The 19,658-nt window shown below is 44.1% G+C and overlaps 1 protein-coding gene across 1 annotated transcript in view; it reads right to left on the bottom strand.

Annotated features, from left to right (window-relative positions):
• Window positions 1-19,658, bottom strand: part of jph3b (junctophilin 3b) — a 70,632-nt gene that overhangs the window by 3,418 nt on the left and 47,556 nt on the right. Inside the window, exon 5 of the mRNA XM_078257760.1 lies at window positions 17,622-18,607. Within this exon, the coding sequence (XP_078113886.1) occupies window positions 17,622-18,607 (986 nt within the window). The remainder of the gene's footprint in view (window positions 1-17,621; window positions 18,608-19,658) is intronic.

Raw genomic sequence — 19,658 nt, 5'->3', positions numbered from 1 at the left:
AATATGTTGTTTTTAGGAAACTCCTGCAATAGTATACCTTTAAAGAAAGAGAACAAATTAGGTTAAGCAAGCATCACCTGAGAGACCTATAATCACCTGAAGTGAAGTGAAGGTACAGTTGCACCAGGTTCGTATGGGAACAGTGAATGTCTTTTGTTAGTAATCACGCAACAGAATTTTGAACTAATTGTATAAATGGTCTGAATGGGCCTTGAGGAACTCCACAGATCGGAGGAACACAATTAGACACTGTGTCAGCGATGGATACAGAGAAGTGGCAATTGGATAAATAGGGAGAAAACCAGAGCTATACTAGATATGTCAACCCCACTTCCTCAGATAATCTTCAAATAATATTACTAAATAGATTAACTTTTCACTCTACCGCTCTTTCTTGTTATCTGGTGTGCATTGTGTTGGTGGTTTCTGGATAACATGACATAATACAAATCTAAAACAAAAAAGCTGCTTTGCATGTCCTTGCAGTGCATGATGATAAGACCCAGGAGTAGTGATGACACATGTATGCAGTGCAATGATGAAGGAGCAGTTTGCATCTTAAGATAAATAATACAATACTGTGTTGATCCCACAGAGAGACACCTTCTCTGACGGAGTGAAGTCAGAGGGACAACTCGGCTGCAGAACAGCAGCCTGGAGCTGGCTGGGAGTCAGTGTCTTGCTCATTGACACTTAAGCAGATGACTGCTGACAACCTGGGTCATGTGGGTGAAGGCCAGTCTCTCTGACCACCTGTCCATCCTGGGTAAATATGTGAAAGTGAATCTACAGTAGTAGATTCACTGACAATATCATCCATGCAGCAGTTAACCCACACGTGTCAAACTCCAGGCCCGGCTGCCAAATCCAGGCCCTCGCAGATTTTGATCCGGCCCACATATCAATTCAGGTGCACAATAAAGACAAAAATAGACAAAAGACAAAAAGAAGTTTTTGTCGAATTTTCTGACGTTTGTGGCGCTTTTTTCCGACATTTTTTATGCATTTTATGAAGTTTTTGCTGCCTTTGCAGAAGTTTTTGGCGCTTTTATCAATGTTTTTACCACGTTTTCCAACGTTTTGGTGGCTTTTTTAGTCAATTTTGTTGCTTTTTAAGGCGTTTTTTTCTACCTTTTTGTCGTTTTTTTTTTTCTATGATGGAAGGATCTTTGCTGCAAAAGTTTTGGGGCTTTATGAGGCCCAAACTGTAAGTGAGAAAGCTGAATGAGACATGTGATAATACAGTCCAATTATTTGACTTTTTCTCTTAATTAAAAACATGTCAATAAACGATACATGTCTGGCTCTTGATGTGATTCTCATTTTCCAGTCTGGCCCTTAGTGAAGTTGAGTTTGAAACCCCTGCGTTAACCCCATGCCAGAATCCCTCACAAATAGTCCCCTTTCACTTTAAAATTTAAAATGTACAAATATTTACATACTGTTTTTTGGTCTTATCAAAGGATTTAAGAAAAGAGGAGGTGCAGTACAGGACACCTATGGCTTTGTATTGTAGCAATGGTTGCAGTGGGAGAGGAAAATGGGACTCTGAGAACACTGGGAACTGATATCAAGCAGCATCATTAGTGCAACATTGTTGTAATAAATTTGTCCAGAGTGGCTGCTAATAAGGTTTCTGCTGATCAATCCGGTGATAGGCTTATCACAGACCTGTGCCATAGCTAATTACCGGCTGAAATCCTCTGATCATTAGCCTTTTCTACCTCTATTTATTAAGAAATCTGTGCTTTTTATGGATCCATGCACTGTAGTACAATTCCTGACTTCTAGATAGTCATATCCACTTCCACGTTGTAAAAGTAGTCAGTTGATTACTGATTAACTTGATGTAATCTTCATTATTTTTCAGTCTAATTATTTCCTTTGTGCCAAAGGAGCATAATCATTCACAATTAGTATTTTCAATGAGTAAATCATATGGAATGGATAGCGGCAGGATCCTCCTCTTAAACAAAGTGTGGACATGTTGGAAAATACTCTTATTTGCTTTCTTGCTGAGAGTAAGAGTTACAACTCTTCTGCTAAATTGACTTGTAGAATGCCCAACTATTGCAAATATTATCTGGGAACAGAGTAGTGATTTTCATTGCCATACAAACTATAGACAGACCCACAATTCTGCAGGATTAGGCATTCTACAACACAACCCACCACCATACTTTTTATTGTCGAAGAAAATTACATTTTAATAATTAGAGCACAGGCTCCGAGATGCAAGTTGTGCAGTGACTTTGACTTAAAATCCTTGACACAAAACACCAAGCCTCGAGCTAGTACCCTTGGTCTAGCCTAGAAATCTAGATGCACCCTAGCATCCAGCAGCCAGCATCTTGATGTGGGTCTGGCTTGTCAGGCTACCCTTGGTCTGCTTTTTAATCCTCAATTGAATTTTGATGCTCACATATAAAATAAAATATCACCAGCACTGCCTTTTATCATCTTTGGAAAGTACAGCCACAACTCATGTCTGCTTTTATCACTAGCAGGCTTGACAACAGTACTGTAATGCTTTCTTTTGTGGCCCACCGAAGAAAGCTTTACATAAACTGCAGACCATCCAAAATGCAGCAGCTGCGTTGTTTTCATCTTTGTACATCGCTATTGGTTTTCTAAACACTCATTAGAATAGTGACTGACTACCTGTCAAACACACTCAATCTGCTCCTTCATCTGGCACTGGCCTATCAGTTGTTCCATGATCTACCACTAAGACCAGTGTTTCTCAAATGGGGGTACTTTGGAGTACAGCAGCAGCAAGATTTATTTTGCATAATTCCTAAAATAATTATACAATAATAACGAATGAATTTTGTGATGGATGTGACAAAGTGGGTGAGATTCCCTGCACTCACCACATGTCGCTTGTCCTTGTCAACAAAAATGTGTCCACTTTAATTTTACACGTTGCTCTAGTTATTTTCATATTGTATTCACTTTCAGGTTCACTCGCTATATCCAAAAAGATCAGTATCCAAAAAGATGAAAGTCTGCACTTTGTCAGTTGTACAGTGTAGTGTGTAGTGTACAGCAATAGTTTTACGGGCTGCCATTTTTTTGTGTGCTGTGTTTTTTTAGGTGGTACAAAAAAGTACCAGGTACCAGGTTGCTAGTAGAAAACCCAATAAGCGAGTAATAACGAGTCTAGTCAAGTTGTATCATGCAGCGGAAAAATGGCATAATAGAGAAGCAGGTTTTAGTCTTACAGTTTTTGCCGATCGCTTACACACTGAAATCAAAGGTAATTTATTACACAATTATCAAAACCTTACACGCAAGGAGCAAAACATTGGCCCGGATGTGCACCACTATAAGCATAATGTCAGCCTCACACTTTTTACAAAACAATACACATAGTGATTTGCAAAACACTAAACACACGTGTATACATTTATACACAGAAGTATATCCTGATGTCACTTCCTTGCAATTCCAAAGCACTGACTGTCAAATGACCACACCTATGAGCCAATCTGTGAAACACAGCCATCAGGTGCGCAAACACATGATTGCTTAATTGTAGACGCACCAATCAGGTTTAAGCACTATAAAAATGCAGCAGGTAAGTCTAGTTTTTTCTGTACTGTAGTTTTTTTTCAGATCTTTTTTTTTATTTTTATTTTTTACTGTAATTGTAACCTGTACTGGATACAGTATTTTACATTTGTCTGTTGTTTGCTGAGCTAACAGTGTTATGCACACTACTGTAGTAGCTGTATGAAAACTGGGACTGGTTTTGTTGTGATTCTCCATGTTGACATGTTGACTGATTCAGGTATATGGAGAGAAATACATTATATTTTCCTCAGTCTACAGCATTGGTCTTGTGTAGAGTTTGGTGAGCTTATTGTATATTTGCACTTTCTCTGTGTACTTCATTTACAGTACTCTAATCACTGAGATGTAGAATTGCTAAAAGTATTTTAGGTTAGCAACAGCAGTGTGTAACTGGTTCAAACAGAACTAAGTCATATGAAATGTGTGTGTTTCATAAGGTAACAATTTTTTTATATATATATTAGTGTAGTTTGTGCAAGAGTGTTTCATTTTGCAAAGGGTCTGAGGTGTTCTGCTAATTGGGTGTGTGGTTGTGCTAATTGTGTGTAGTGTTATGAAAAACCGGTCCCTGTTTTAAAAATAGTGCTTAAGCAATCGAAAAAACTGGCAACAAATGGCAACACAATCTGTTGATATTTTCAAGCAAAATCTTAAGATATTATTTTCTAGATCATAGTTACTGGTTTATCTACTAACCTGTTCCTACATTTTAAATGTAATTTCAATTTTAAGATGTCTTTGTCATCATGCTACTTTTTGTTATTGTGGGCCATGAAGAGCTCGGTCGTCTGGGGACACATCTTACTGAGGTGTTGTTTCTGTAAATATGAGCCTTTGGGATGCACAGAGGTTTTGTTTCTGTGTTCCATGATGACGACTGGTTGATGTCTTTGAGTGGACACAGAGGTGCAATGCTATTTTGGTACAGAGGTTTAATACTGGATACAGTAAAAGAGTATGTTTATTTCTGTTTCTATCTAATGCATATTTTGTATTGCAATCTTGCACAAAAAGCACCATAATAATAAAGTTTGATTGATTGAGTGATTGGTAAAAAGAGGTCCTTTGTGTGTGTGTGTGTGTGTGTGTGTGTGTGTGTGTGTGTGTGTGTGTGTGTGTGTGTGTGTGTGTGTGTGTGTGTGTCGCTGTGTCAGAGCAACCCATGGTGTGTATTTATCGGAGTGTGATAGTATCTGTGTCTGCTGTTAACCTGTCTTACACAAATCTCACTTGCTTCTCTGCAGCTGCAAATACACACACACACACACACACACACACACACACACACACACACACACACACCACCTCCACCCACCCCTCTGTCACTGACACACGCCCACCGATTGGCCACCATTGAAGCAAGGCATAAGCTGTTGCCTAGCAACAGAGCGCTGGTTAACCAATAGGGGGCCTTCTATGAGGAAGGGGCTAGTTTTCCAGTCTGCTGTTACTAAGGTGCAGAGAGGACCACTGTGGTTCTCTTACCGCCTGTATATCTGTGTTTGGTGTGTATGTGTGTGTGTGTGTGTGTGTGTGTGTGTGTGTGTGTGTGTGTGTGTGTGTGTATTTTAGGCTTCATGTTTTCACTTAGCAGGTAGCAGCAGCAGCCACTAAACTACTAAATAACTGACTTCATTCTCTGTGCCAGAGTCATCACACTGCTGCAGACAAATTTGGATTAAAGTGATTAAAGTGAGCAAGTTGTGTAAGTGTGGAACTGTATTTAACAGTTTACACACACTACGTGTACCTTTGTGTGTGTGTGTGTGTGTGTGTGTGTGTGTGTGTGTGCGTGCGTGCGTGCGTGCGTGCGTGTGTGTGTGTGTGTGTGTGAGAGAGAGAGAGAGAGCTTGATTTATAATGAGCTCAGTGCATGTCTGCGGCGTACGATGAGTGGTTTTCCCTTGCAGCTGATTTTCCTGTTGGTTTCATTAGCTAATGCTGCGACCGTATTATTATCCAGGATTAGCGTGGTTGGGGCCGTCCTCCAGCCTGAGTCAAGACGTAGCCAAAAATTATATTAAAACGGTGTAATCCCCCCTGCTTGCTCGTAGTAGAAAAAAAATCTTTCTTTATTTCACAAGGTTAAACCTTGTGCCTCTCCCCCAGGATTATCTTAATATGTTGGATAACATTGTGTTATGTCACTGGGGATGGAATGTATCCTCATGACAGTGGACAACAAATCCATTTAATAAAATCAATGTGTGGCAGTGACATGACAGATATGACAAATGCACCATACAGCTGCTGTCCAGGGTGATATTAAGGCCAAACAGAGCCATGCAGATCAAACTTCTGAAATGTAAAGCTGCTATTGTGGTGGCCCACAATATAGAGACATTCACTGGAGGATGCTGCTCCTTTAAGTAGGGATGAGAGGGCGTTGTTGGGACACTATTTTAGGGCTGTGTAACCTGCAAGTGTAACCTGAAGCTGTACGCTGTGAATTAAGAGTGGGAGTAAACAGACTCAACTGAATTAAACTTCTCTGTCTCATTTGTGCCGCACTCATACATTGGTGACCCTGACGTGAGCCGAGATCATGTCAACGGACAATATTGACAGCTTTGGGGCCGGGCCAGCTCCGGCACCGAGCGGAGCTAACGAGGAGGCTAATGTCGGCGCTAGAACGTATGCCGCAACAGTAAAGTTGCCAGAGTTTTGGCAGCATAGCCCCCGGCCCTGGTTTCAACACATCGAAACCCAGTTCCAGCTGAGAGGAATAACACAGGGCATTACGAAATACTTTCATGTGGTGGCAGCATTGGACAGCTCCCGGCTCCTGTGCGCACTGCCTTGGCCAACTCTCCCCTCTCATCCACCAAGGATTACCGTGGTGACAGGATTTTCCTCGCAAACCGGCAGCAGTTTGTGCATGCGCTGCTTCCTGCACAGATTTTCTCTCCACCTTTGGAGGACACCTTTGGCACCGCGGCTCGCGGTGGCTGCTCGTCTCCAACGGGATAATGGACTGTGCTATTACCACAACAGGTTTGGAGCCAAGGCTAAGCAGTGCCGTCCGCCATGCAATTTTGTCTCCCAGGGAAACGCCAGAGCCGGCGCTCATTAACAGCTGTGAGCACTGGCGGGGGACAGCAAGCTGTTGTTTATTAAAGACTTCTTGTCGGCCGGCGGCTGCTGGTCAATTCCGCGCTCAGCCTAGCATCATGCCTGCAGCGGCTGTGGATAAGCAGGCCGAGAGACGTGGCCCCCCAATGGACGCCGCTAACGGCACGCCTATACGGACCTACGGCACCAGGTATGTGGAGGTGTGTTTTGGCGGGCGGCAGTTCGGCTGGGACTTTGCTATAGCCGCTGTGTCTGTTCCTCTCCTGGGGGCGGATTTTCTGTGTGCATTTAGGCTGCTGGTGGATGTTACAAACTGCCGCTTAATTGATGCCATCTCTTTTACTACATACCCATGCATCCTAGGAGGGGCAGAGACACTCAGCCTGTCTAACATGCTTGCGGCAGGGGATATGTACCAACGTTTCCTTGCAAAGTTCCCTGACCTCACCACGCCCATGTTTTCAGCAGCTGTGGCCAAGCATGGAGTAGAGCACCATATTACTACCACCGGATCCCCAGTCTATGCGCGCGCTCGGCGCCTCGATTCAGCTAAGCTTGCAATCACCAGAGAGGAGTTTGCAACCATGGAGTGCCTGGGCATCGTGCGCTGCTCCGACAGTCCCTGGGCTTCTCCCCTCCACATGGTTACTAAGACGGATGGCAGTTGGCGTCCTTGTGGCAATTTTTGTCGCCTGAACAACGCCATGACCCCGACCGATACCCAGTTCCACATATTCAGGATTTCTCTGCTCACTTGGCAGGGACCAGCATTTTTTCCAAGGTGGACTTGGTGCGCAGATACCACCAGGTACCAGTCCACCCACAAGACGTGCCCAAAACAGCGGTAATTACGCTGTTTGGACTTTTTGAGTTTCTGAGGATGCCGTTTGGACACAGACATTCCAGAGGCTGATGGACTCTGTGCTGCGGGACATGCCGTTCTTGTTTGTTTACTTGGACGATATTTTGGTGGTCAGCGCATCTGCAGAGGACCACCTGGTACACCTCCAACAGTTGTTTGACAGACTCAGTATGCATGGACTCATTGTCAATCCGGCCAAGCGTCAGTTCGGCCTGTTGTCCATCGATTTCCTGGGACACCGTGTTTCCCTGCAGGGGGCCGTTCCACTACCCGCCAGTGTGGACGCTGTCACTAGTTTTCCATGCCCCCGTTCCATTAAGTCCCTACAGGAATTTTTGGGCATGGTGAACTTTTATAATAGGTTCATCCCCCATGCGCCCTTTGTTTGAGGCCCTGCAGGGCGGCGAGCCAAAGGATGAGGTGGACTGGACCCTGGGGAGGAACTTGGCTTTCGATGGCGCTGCATTGGCTGAGGTCGCTCGATTGGCGCACCCGTCTCCCGACGCCCCGGTTGCCCTTACGACTGATGCTTTGGACTATGCGGTTGGAGCTGTGTGTAAACAATGGGTGGGCGGGGCCTGGCAGCCACTGGCTTTCTTTAGCTAACAGCTTTGTGACAATGAAAGGAAGTACAGCACTTTCGACCGGGAGCTCCTAGGCCTCTTCCTTGACACCCTCTTCCTTTGTCTGGCCCGGCCTCAGGAAGGATGTGAAGACCTGGGCTGGCTCATGTCTGGCCTGTCAGCGGGCTAAGGTGCACCGTCATACCAAGCCCCCTTGGTGCCGTTTCTGGTTCCTGAGAGGAGGTTCGACCACGTCAACGTGGACCTGGTGGGTCCCTTGCCTGCCTCCAGGGGGTTCACTCACCTCCTTACTGTGGTGGACAGAACCACCAGATGGCCGGAGGCCATTCTTCTGTCTTTGACCACGTCTGCGGAAGTGGCCCGGGCATTCATCGGGTCGTGGGTGGCCCGTTTTGGGACATCAGCTGATCTCACCTCTGACCGGGGCCCACAGTTTACATCTGAGCTCTGGACTGCAGTTGCTGTGGGTTTGGGGGTGAAGCTCCACGGTACCATGGCGTATAATCCACAGGGCAACGGGCTGTGCGAGCGGTTTCATCGTTCTATGAAGGCTGCTCTTCGGGCCAGCCTAACGGATTGTAACTGGATTGACCGCCTCCCGTGGGTCATGCTTGGCCTGCGTTCTGCGCCTAAGGAGGACCTGCAGTGCTCATCTGCTGAGTTGGTTTACAGCCAGCCGCTGTGTGTCCTGGGGGAGTTTATACCGGATGCCGACGTCCCCTGGTCGGCGGTATTATCGGACTCAGGCCCTGGAGGACGCTAGCCGTTTCACCCCAGTCCCTGCATCTCGCCACTGCCCTCCTTTGTCCTACCTCCCCAAGGATCTGCTGTTGGCCAGATACGTCTTTATCCGGCATGATGGTCACCGTACTCCCCTGAAGCCCCCCTACGATGGGCCCTTCCGTGTCCTGGAGGTGGGACCTAAGAACTTTGTGGTGGACATGGGGGGCAGGCCGGAGCGGGTCACTTGGACCGTCTCAAGCTTGCTCATCTGGACCTGACCGAGCCGGTTGCGTTGGCGTCGTCAACATTGTGGGCGTCCCCTGCTTTGGTCTCCGTGCCAGCTCCGGCCCCTGTCCTCGTCCCTACACCTGTTAAGTGCAGCTGCTTTGGCCGCCTGGTCCGACCCCAACTACACTGACTGGTTTTTTTTGGGGACTGTGGGCCTGTTATGGACTTGTGAACTTAATTGATTTGCACTTTTCTTGGGGTGAATTCTCGGGGGGCCTGTGTGGTGACCCACAATATAGAGACATTCACTGGAGGTTGCTGCTCCTGCAAGTAGGGAGCTCACTGGGACAAGGGGGCGTTGTTGGGACACTATTTTAGGGGTGTGTAACCTGAAGCTGTGTGAATTAAGAGTGGGAGTAAACAGACTCAACTGAATTAAACTTCTCTGTCTCGTTTGTGCCGCACTCCCACACTATAATCAATGTTTTTACATTACCAACGGATATGTGCATGATGATGTATGCTTAATAAAGTGCATAGATCTAAGTGTGTGGATATCTTGATCATTGATGTTTCCAGCACACAGGGACACACGGCTGTCGGCACTGACAGGACACAGATGTTGTCCGTACCATCTCTGGTTCTGGCTCTGACCGCGGGAACAGTGATGGGACAGCACCTCGCTTCAACGCAACGAAATAACTCCTGAAAATAATGTCCATCTTGCAAATGTATCCGTCTCTGCAGTCATCTCAACCACCGAATTCCAGCAACAGGAAATAAGACTCACAGACTTTTTTTTTTCTCTGCCGAAAAAAAGACTAATTGTTGGGTTAAAATGCGTTGTAACCCGTGTCACTGTGATTGTAACGGGTTTAATATTACCAAAATGTAATTAGTAATGCATCATATTACTGCGTTACAGCAAAAAGGAATACATTACTGTAATTGCGTTACTTTTGTTTAGATAATTCGAAACAAATTTCTGTAGTTCAAACAACTCGGAATTGTAGTTGAGAACGTCAGTTGTAACGGCCCACGTATTAAAAAATTGTCGGGTTTAAATCGGGCTCGGGCTCATAATTACAGTTAATGTGTCGGGCCGGGCTCGGACACAACGTGCACAAGCTTGGGTAGAATCAGGCTTAATTTTTTGGGCCCGATCTAAGCTTTAATTCAGGTTAGTGTGGACTTAACTCCAGTGCAACTAAGGTGAACCTTACGTTGCCATGGTGCAACCAAACATGGACACAACTTTAGCATCAAACTAACTAGTTTCAACGTATCATTTAGCAGTGTTGGGAGTAACGTGTTATAAAAGTAACAGTAAGCGATTACAGTAATGTATTCCTTTTTGCAGTAACGCACTAATATAACGCATAACTACCGGTAATATAAAATTTTGGTAATATTATACCCGTTACAATCTCAGTAACGTGAGTTACAACGCATTTTAAACCAACATTTTGTGGTGTTTTGTTTTTTTAAGAATTCACCAACATCGCAAAACATATCGGCACAGAAAAAAAGTCCATGAGTGTTATTTCCTGTTGCTGCAATTCAATGGTTGCGATGACTGCAGGGACAGATATATTTGCGAGATAGAAATATAGCCCCACTCCCATTATTTTCAGGAGTTATTACGTTGCATTGAAGCAAGGTGCTGTCCCATCACTGTTCCCGTGGTCAGAGCCAGAACCAGAGACGGTACGGACAACATCTGTGTCCCAACAGGTAACGTCAGAGTGGACAGCAGTGTGTCCGAGCAGCTGACAGGTATAAACATGTAGGGAGCTAATGTTTAGGCTTGTTACATGTAATAGCATTACATTTTATCAGCAGTGGAAAGTAACTATACCGTACTTCAATACAATTGTAAGGTACTTTCATTTTATGCTTCTACTCCACTACAATTCAGAGTCAAGTAAGCCTATTGTAGGCCTACGTTTTACTTCACTATTTATTTTATAGTATAGCTTTAGTTAGCCTGCGGTGCAGATTCAAATGAATAATACAAAATAGTATGAATAAATTATGATGTAGGCTATTAAAGTGGATAAAGATGAGACTGTCGATCCCATGGTGAAATTCACAATCTACCTGCCAAGTCATACTTCTGCGGTTATTTTGGTAAAAGTAACTCAAAAGTAACGCAAAAGTTGTGTAAAGCATTACAATTCAGAGACAGTAATATTGTAATATAACTAATTACTCTCAAATGACAGCAACTAGTAATCTATAATGTATTACATTTTGGAAGTAACTTGCCCAACACTGTCGTTTAGTGTGGACTTTACACCCTAACTTAAGACTGAACCGACCTTACACACAGCTGGTGCAACAGGCTGCTGACCTTAACCTATCCAACACCTTTGGGTTGCAAACCAGGCCTTACGGCCCAACATCTGTGTTGGACCTCATGCTCTTCTGGCTGAATGGGAGCAAAAGAGTGGAGGCCTATTAGCAGCAGATAATTTGTCATGGTTTTGGTCATTGGACACTGTGCAACAATTCCATATGGATTTTAGTTTTACGTGTCCATAAAATCTTAGCACAAAAAGTAAGGAAATTTGTGTTTGGTAGATTATTTCTCTGTGGTAACAATGCTTTTGGGCAATAAATCTTATACCGTTGGAAAGCCTGTTTAGTTCCCTTTCAAATGGTGCCCCATTTGTAAGGTCATGCATTTGTGGGATGAGCAGCAGCGCTGAGTATGTGGGTTGCGCCCATGAAAAATTTGCCAAATCTTCTCTGCCAATGCCAAACAGCTTATTCTGCCATTGACTCGTTTGGTGTTCGGTGGATTGGATGATTGAAGTTTGAAGAAACAAGACATATTGGCAATTTCACAATTCATTCATTTCACAAACAGGAGCCTCAGTAGCGTGTGGAAGAACCATACACAGCCACAACAGCCTGGCACCTCCTCCTCATGCCGGTCACCAGCCTGGTCACACACTGCTGTGGGATGGCATCCCATTCTTCAACCAGCATTTGTCGCAAGTCAGCCAACGTGGTTGTGTTGGTCACTCTGGCACGAACAGCACGCCCAAGCTGATCCCACAAGTGTTCAGTGGGGTTGAGGTCAGGACTGCTGGTTGAAGAATGGGATGCCTACCCACAGCAGTGTGTGACCAGGCTGGTGACCAGCATGATAAGGAGGTGCAACTTAATTTTATACAATATATGTGGTAGGAGGTCCCTGCTCCGTCTCTCTTTTAAGGGCTTAATTTTATAAAGGATTCCAATTATACCTCACCATCTAAATACAAATTCTAATTTCAAAATACTTTGATGCTATGGAAGCAAAAAAATGCCATAAGGATTTGAATCTTGTAAGTAACTCAATACCAAATTTTCAAGGTTAATTGTGACTGAATACTTGCAATAATTGATTTGTTTTGGACACCTGGGGGCAGGGGAAGCTATAAACACAACACTGAAACATTGATTAGTTAGCATACAAGTGGACCCAGCACCTACGGAGTTACATTAGCATTCAATTGGACCTGTTTGTGTCCTCCTGATGAATAAAATCAATATTCACTCCTTTTGGCTCTGTTTTTGGTCTTTACCAACTCAAAATATCTGGTTCTTTAGCAGCTAAATGCTACACTATGTTTGCCAGCTAGTTGCTAACTTTGTCTGTCTGCTGTTTGGGGCTGGGCAGGTAGTGTACAGTTGATTCTTAGAGTTAGAAAACAGCTATCTGCTGCAGCGGAAAACAACACTGATGAGAGTTGTGAGAGTGAATCAAAACTGTAAAGTTGCGGGGCATCATGTGCAGCGTCATGTGATGTTTCTCTGTAGGCTCATCACTACAAGCAAATCCTTTCACACACAAGTGGTCATGTGATCCATTGTGAATATAAAATATTGATTATAGCCTCTTTAATGTTGAGATTCAAACTTTATATGTATTTATATATGTGGTTTAAGCATGTGAACCGCCAAGTATAAGAAATTGAGCCTAGATAGAATTGATCAGACAAGGGTTATGATATCAGTCTAGTGTCTTTAGAGAAGTAAGCATGGTTAGCTGATTGACACGTCACATGAGGGGGCGTGTTTGTGCGATGCTGATTTAACCCAGGACTAGACTATATTGACGATGTTTCATTTACGGGATAGTTACTGGATGTCCCTCATTTTCCGCTTTCTTTGTGTTGGCATTCTAAACTCCAGGCGATTCGGGAAACGAGCTAGAACCGACAATCAAATTATATTTATCTTTTTTTTGAGTAAAATTGTCATCACACATTCGACAGCTATTGTATTTCCAGAGCTTGCCTCCCTACGTGCACGTGTTCCACCAAAACAAGTTCCTACCCAGGCTATTTTGCAGAGGCACCTTTACTGTGTCCGGCATTCAGAGTCGCCCAAGACGTTTGTAATTGGTTTAAAGAAATGCCAATGAACCAGAGCACGTTTTTCACTTATCCCAGAATGTTGTGTGGACTAGCCAGACCTTCCTCTGCAGTGCTGTGGAGGTAGGTCTGGCAAGGCAAGACTACCACAGGCCAAACGGCAGGTGTGGAGATGGATTGAGGAATTGATTCAGGAAGCAGAGGCGGAGCACAAGATATCAACGTAACCAGGTTACGTTCTGTCAGTCACATGATAAGGAAAGAGAAGTTGAGATGTTATTCTGTCTGATTACACTCTTCAGATTGAAGGTGGGCCCGAGCTTAGATGGGAACTTATTAGGTCACAAATTCTTTCTGCCAATAAGGATGATGAAGATGTCATTTGTCCCGCCCAAACAGGTGATTCAGGAAGATGTCAATCACTCAGTCTAACCACGGAAAAGGTCCAATCAGCCACATTAACTATAAACACCTGTGTGGGGGTTCAGGGCCTTTAACATTGCCTTCTGTACATTTTAAATTCAGATAAATGGGTTTCAAAGGGAACTATTTCAATGCTATAAATTCAGTTGTGTGTAGTTATTACATTTCATATCATAAGGTGACCAGTTGCTTATGTATTTCTTTCATTATTATGGCATGGCAAAAAAGTTCACAAAATGTTGAGTCATTTTTTGTTATTCTAAATGTTACATGTGCTACATTAGAAAATGTAATCTACACTATATAGAACCATTTTGGCACGAAAAAAATCATATTTTATACGATATAAAACAGACGCTAATGCAGTCCTAACAAAGATTTAAAGCTGCAAAAGGCAAATCTGCACGGATCTGACGGAACATATATTTTTTTTCCTTTATTTAGCACATCAGAAAAGAATAATTTGTACATAGTAACCAATTCATCATGATAAACGTGCAAGGAAGACAGGAAACCCCAAAGGGTTTATATAATCTAATGTTATCAATGTCAGCTGTTTAATCCCAGTAGCTGGTGAGGTGAAAGAAGAAGAAAGATATTCAACCTTGCTTGTTTACTGCTGCAGGTGAGAGCCCTTTTTCTGCTAAATTTCAACTCAAATTTTTGTTTAATTTTCCATCTGATGATCATAAATGACCTGTAACAGCAAATGAGACTAAGAGTGAAAAGAACGTAATCTGTATATAGTTTTTATTAATGCCTTTCCTCGGGTCTGATTTTCGGTAGACCGGCTCTACAGTCTTATATAGGTGTAATAACCTGATTCACATCAGTTCTTTTGTATTTTTCTCTGTTCTTAAATATGTGGGTTATTGATAAGATGCATAACTTTTCTTTGGTTTATGTCAATGTGCATTACCATTTATTGAAATCAATAAGTATTATCATTCTGTTCGTACAGTTATTTGCAGGTAATAATATTTTCATGATCATGATGTGTCAATGCTTGTTCAGTAAAAGAGAAAAAGAACTGCATTATTTACTTTAGAGATGACCTGAGAGTTTGATTTCCTGTTGACCTCGGGGTAATCACGCGAAGAAGAAGAAGAAGGAGAGGAAGAGTATACTAAAAACTAAACGGCCCGGGTCTTTCTGTTTACTATTTTATTTTCATATTGTGATTTCTCTGTATTAATGTGAATTGAATCCTGCATTCCGTGAATACAAAGTTGAACAGAGATACTGCATTTGCGTTGTTTCTCATTATACTGTGAAACTAGATGGGTTGATTCATATATATTGAGTATTAAGTTAATATTGTTTTTTGTTATTAAATCAGGATTGTTCCCCTAGCCTCTCATTAGTTACTAAAGTCATAACGAGAGTCATAGCTACCCTAGACAGATTTATTATACACTGAGATGTCTCTTTCACCATTTTCTCAAGTATGTAGTCCAAGGGTGTAACACTTGCTGTATGTTTTTTTTCACATTACGAGCCTATGGTGAAAGGGTTACATAGGCCTAATTGTATTTTACTTTTCAAATCACTTTTTTACATCACAAAAAAGAATTAAATTAAAATTAAACGCAGAACAACTAAAGACTAAAAGGAAGAGAGACAGACGACGGGCGAAAACCCGAGTCAACCTTGGTCAGGCTTTCATCAGATGGAGACAATTATGGGATTGTAAAGTATTCAAAAGCGACCCCGAATTGGCCCTCTTCCTCCTAGACAGGTATGTAATATGTCTATTTCATTCAGAACTTTACAATGCCAGACATAGTTGTACGTCGGTAGCCTACTACATGCAATTACGTCCCCACCTCCATGTTTGTGTTGGCCTACTATTTTGTTTTTGTCCCCATTCTTGTGTAAAGGGTCCTTGCGTTTCATGAAATGCGCTATATAAAGCTAAAGCCCTATTCGCGCGGGATTAGTATCATCTGGGGACCTCTGTGAGTTAGAAATGACCCTCCCCACACACACACACACACACACACACACACACACACACACACACACACACATCTGAGTTGCGTGTGGCACATTCATAAGGGATAAGGAAGAAGCCTGTGATTTTATTCAAATTTACTGACATATCTGTACCCTGAGAGTTGGGTAATTGGAAGCGCGCGGAGGACGGCCAGGGCTAGGCCGCTGCACCGCAATTGGGTTGAAGTTCTGTATCTTTTTGGGCGGAACCCAGTAAGGATTACCAGAGGCGCATCGCCTATCCCCGCCGCTGCGGCACCAACACAGCATCACCATCAGCCCTCAGACGAAGCCGCGGGGAGCGCGTCGACTTGCGGGCGGAGGTCTCTGGTCAGGCGGTGGTCCAGACATAAATTGATCATCAAAGACAGCGTCCGCAGCCCCCGCGATCCCATATCCGTCTTCACGAGCGGGATAAAAAGGTTGTACACAAAACAAAAACCTTGAAAAATTTGTATACGACCCCGCCAAATCACAGACATGTCGATTTGCACGAGACTAATATTATCACAGGATCTCGATATTTGGCGAAATATGGTAGGTATTTTTACTTGACAAATTACAGACATGGCCAATTCGCACAGGATTATGATCACAGACAACCTCCGTAATTAAATTAAAATTATTTAAATGACTAGAGGTCACCAGGTAATACTAATCCCGTGCGAATAGGGCTTTAGTTATTATTATTATTACACTGCTACAACAAACTCTTAATGCTTTGGCTTGTGACACAGTGACTGTGATAATGTTACTCGGTTTAGCTCACGATACATCCAAAGTAGGCTAAGTTACAATATGCAACACTTATAATGCAACAATGCATCTGTAACGTACTCTCTTATTGTAAATGAATGATTTTCTGTCTGAGCAAAACATTCATCACAACTGCATGACATCCCAGTAACGCTAACTCAGTAATCTGCAGTGGGTAACAGCCTACATGCTTTCCTCCCGTGGACATTACGTATTTTTTGCTGCATCGGGCACATTATTGTTGCCTTTGTTATTGTTGTTACTATCCCTAGATAACGGTAGATTTGTGTATATAGTATAGTATTTATCCACGATATTCACGTATAAGGGTTTAAGCATGGATAATCTGTTTTGCAGTTATGCAGAAGTAAAAGATCCTTACGACAGCAGGTGTGGTGAAAACACTACAGCTTTTGTCCAAGGGGGCCGCTAGAATCAACACAAACTGAAAGTTCCTCCTATCCACTCTAAGTATTGTGTTTGCGTGAACCGGAAATGCGTTAGTATGCTCACGGTACAGATCCATTTGACCGACACGACTGAAGTGTGGTGTCGCGACGTCATACATCCATGGTTGATGCTCCACGCCCTCGACCGGCAGCTGATTGGACGAACGCATGACGTGGGTCCCGCTTCTTGAGAATATCATGGCGGCTTGCTGAGACTACGATCTAGTATTTTATGAAAATAGTTCACCGAAACGTGTTTCTGAAAACATTTTAAGCGAGAAATAGGCCATGCAGTTGCTGAATCTGTCTATATTTCAGAACAACAAAGGTTAGTTTGAAAGATTTTCATCTACTTCTACTTGATAGTCGCGTCGCGTTCAACGGATTCATTTGCATAAACATGGGCATCGGCCAGCTTTTTGACACGCAGCATTTTCAATGCAATTTCAAATGCAGCGCCGCCTTCCCGGAATGCTATGCATGCACGTTGAAGTCGCTTGACGTCACCCATAGGAATAGAGTGGAGTGCAGCGCGACAGAAGCGTCGCACGGTCAAATGGATCTGTACCGTCAGTATGAGCCTTACCGGGTTGCCTTTGCTCTGCATGAGGCTGTGGTCCTGTTGCTCCGGTATGATGGGGGAGGACTTCAGCGGGGGGGAGAGAGTGAGGTCCCGACGTAGAGGCTGTGAATCCATCTTTTCCCCCAGTCTGTCCAGCTTGTGCGCTGAGTCTTTACCTCCTTCCCTCCTCTCCTTTTCTTCCCCCCCTTCACGGTTCTTATGCCTCTGTCGTTGCACGGTGTGCGGGCGCTCCTCTCCATGAGCATGACTATGCCCAGGCTTCTCCTCCCCGGACCCATGAGGCTTGTGGGTAGTGGAGTCTCTTGGCTGTAAAGGCTTCATCTCCATCTCATAATTGCTTATTTTCTCCTCATCCTGCTCCAGCAGCCGGCCTCCCCTACCGTGCACGCCCCTGCGCCCCGACGTCCAAGACGCAGTTGAGGACGACTCTGTCCACCTGTCCCCTCTGGCCTGTCTGTGATTGGACGATCCGTGCTCCCGGGACTTGTGATTGGAAGTGCTGTGTTTGTGTCCATTGGTGCGGCTCGCTCCTCGTCCGCTGAGCACACCTCCTCCTTTCGACAACATCCCTCTCCGCTTGTCTTCGCTCCAGCTGTTGGCCCGTGTGTACTCCCCCTTCCCTCCTCCTCCGCTTTCACCTTCCCCACTTCCTCCCTCCATCAACACCTGGATCTCCGTCTGCCCTCCTCCCCCACCTTTCTCACCCCTTTCTCCTCCGTCCTTCCCCTTGTCCCCGTGGTCCACGGCGCTCTGTCGGTGGAAGCGGGCACTCTTGCTGCGTTGGGACGGCCTGGCGGGGGGAGGAGGGGTGTGGGGCGGTGAGGAAGAAGGGGGGCTGAGATCAGGGGTGGCGGCGTCGTTAGACGGGTCGTCGGAGCCCGCGCTCTTTACATAAAGGTCGGGGCTGTCAGTGGTGCCAGCGCTACTCGACAACCCCTCACCCTCCACCTCGCTGGACACCTGACGTTTGGGACGCTGCACCTCCATTCCTGCAAAAGACAGAAGACATCAGAATGAAGATGGGACATTTTGGGAGGTGGTGAAAACGGTGAGGTGGGGAAGCTAAGCTGTCTTCACACTTGTTAGCATGACACTGCCATCGCTGCTTACTTCTTAAAACTTCTTTAACCCTCCTGTTGTCCTCGGGTCAAATGGGACCCATTTTCAAAACGTTTATATATATATATAAAAATAAATATATAATCTGGGTTTCTTTCAACCAAATTGTCAAAATAAATAACGTGTAACGTTTGATGTTTCCATTAAAACACTCTTCACAAGTAAAATAAATGATCAGTTCACTACTTTTATTGAATTTGGGGGATTTATTTAATTGTATGGCAAATGGAGAATTTGTTTTTTTTAGAAAAGACTGTCGGAAAGAACAACGAAAATGTTGAAAGAATCGCAGCAAAAGTTAAAAAAAGCATCGGGAAAAGCAACAAAACTAAAAATAATTTTAAATTTTGACCCTGAAAAACCAAAGGTTGCATGGTCGACGGGAAGACAACACAACCGCTCAATAAGTATCAGTAGAGCCAACAATGTCATGCTCATTTATATAGTGCTTTTCACGAACTCAAAGTCGCTTTACAGTGTATAGATAATAGAGACAAACAAACAAAACAAAACAAGATTCAGGCACAGATGAAAAGGGGAGGGGGCGTGGGGCTAGGGATAGGCAGTGGTGAAGAGATGTGTCTTGAGGCGAGACTGGAAGATGGTGAGGGACTCAGAGGTGCGGATCTCTTGGGGGAGGGAGTTCCAGAGCCTGGGAGCTGCCCTGGAGAATGCTCTGTCCCCAAAACTGCGGAGGTTGGACTTTTGGATGCAGAGGAGACCAGCTGAGGTGGAATAGCAGGGTACACGATGATGTCCATGCACGAATCAACACAAACATGTTGCAAAATGTCAGCACTGATACTTGTTGACATGGATGTCCTCACAATAAAAACAAACAGCCGCAAAAGATGATGGCAAAAGAACAATCACTGTCATCTCAGGTATCTGTGTGTGGGAGTGTACAGTACGTGTCATAAA

The sequence above is a fragment of the Sander vitreus genome, chromosome 8, assembly GCF_031162955.1.
Source record: "Sander vitreus isolate 19-12246 chromosome 8, sanVit1, whole genome shotgun sequence".
NCBI lineage: Eukaryota > Metazoa > Chordata > Actinopteri > Perciformes > Percidae > Sander > Sander vitreus.
The sequence above is the reverse complement of the archived record's forward strand: the minus strand, read 5'-3'. Positions and strand labels throughout refer to the sequence as shown.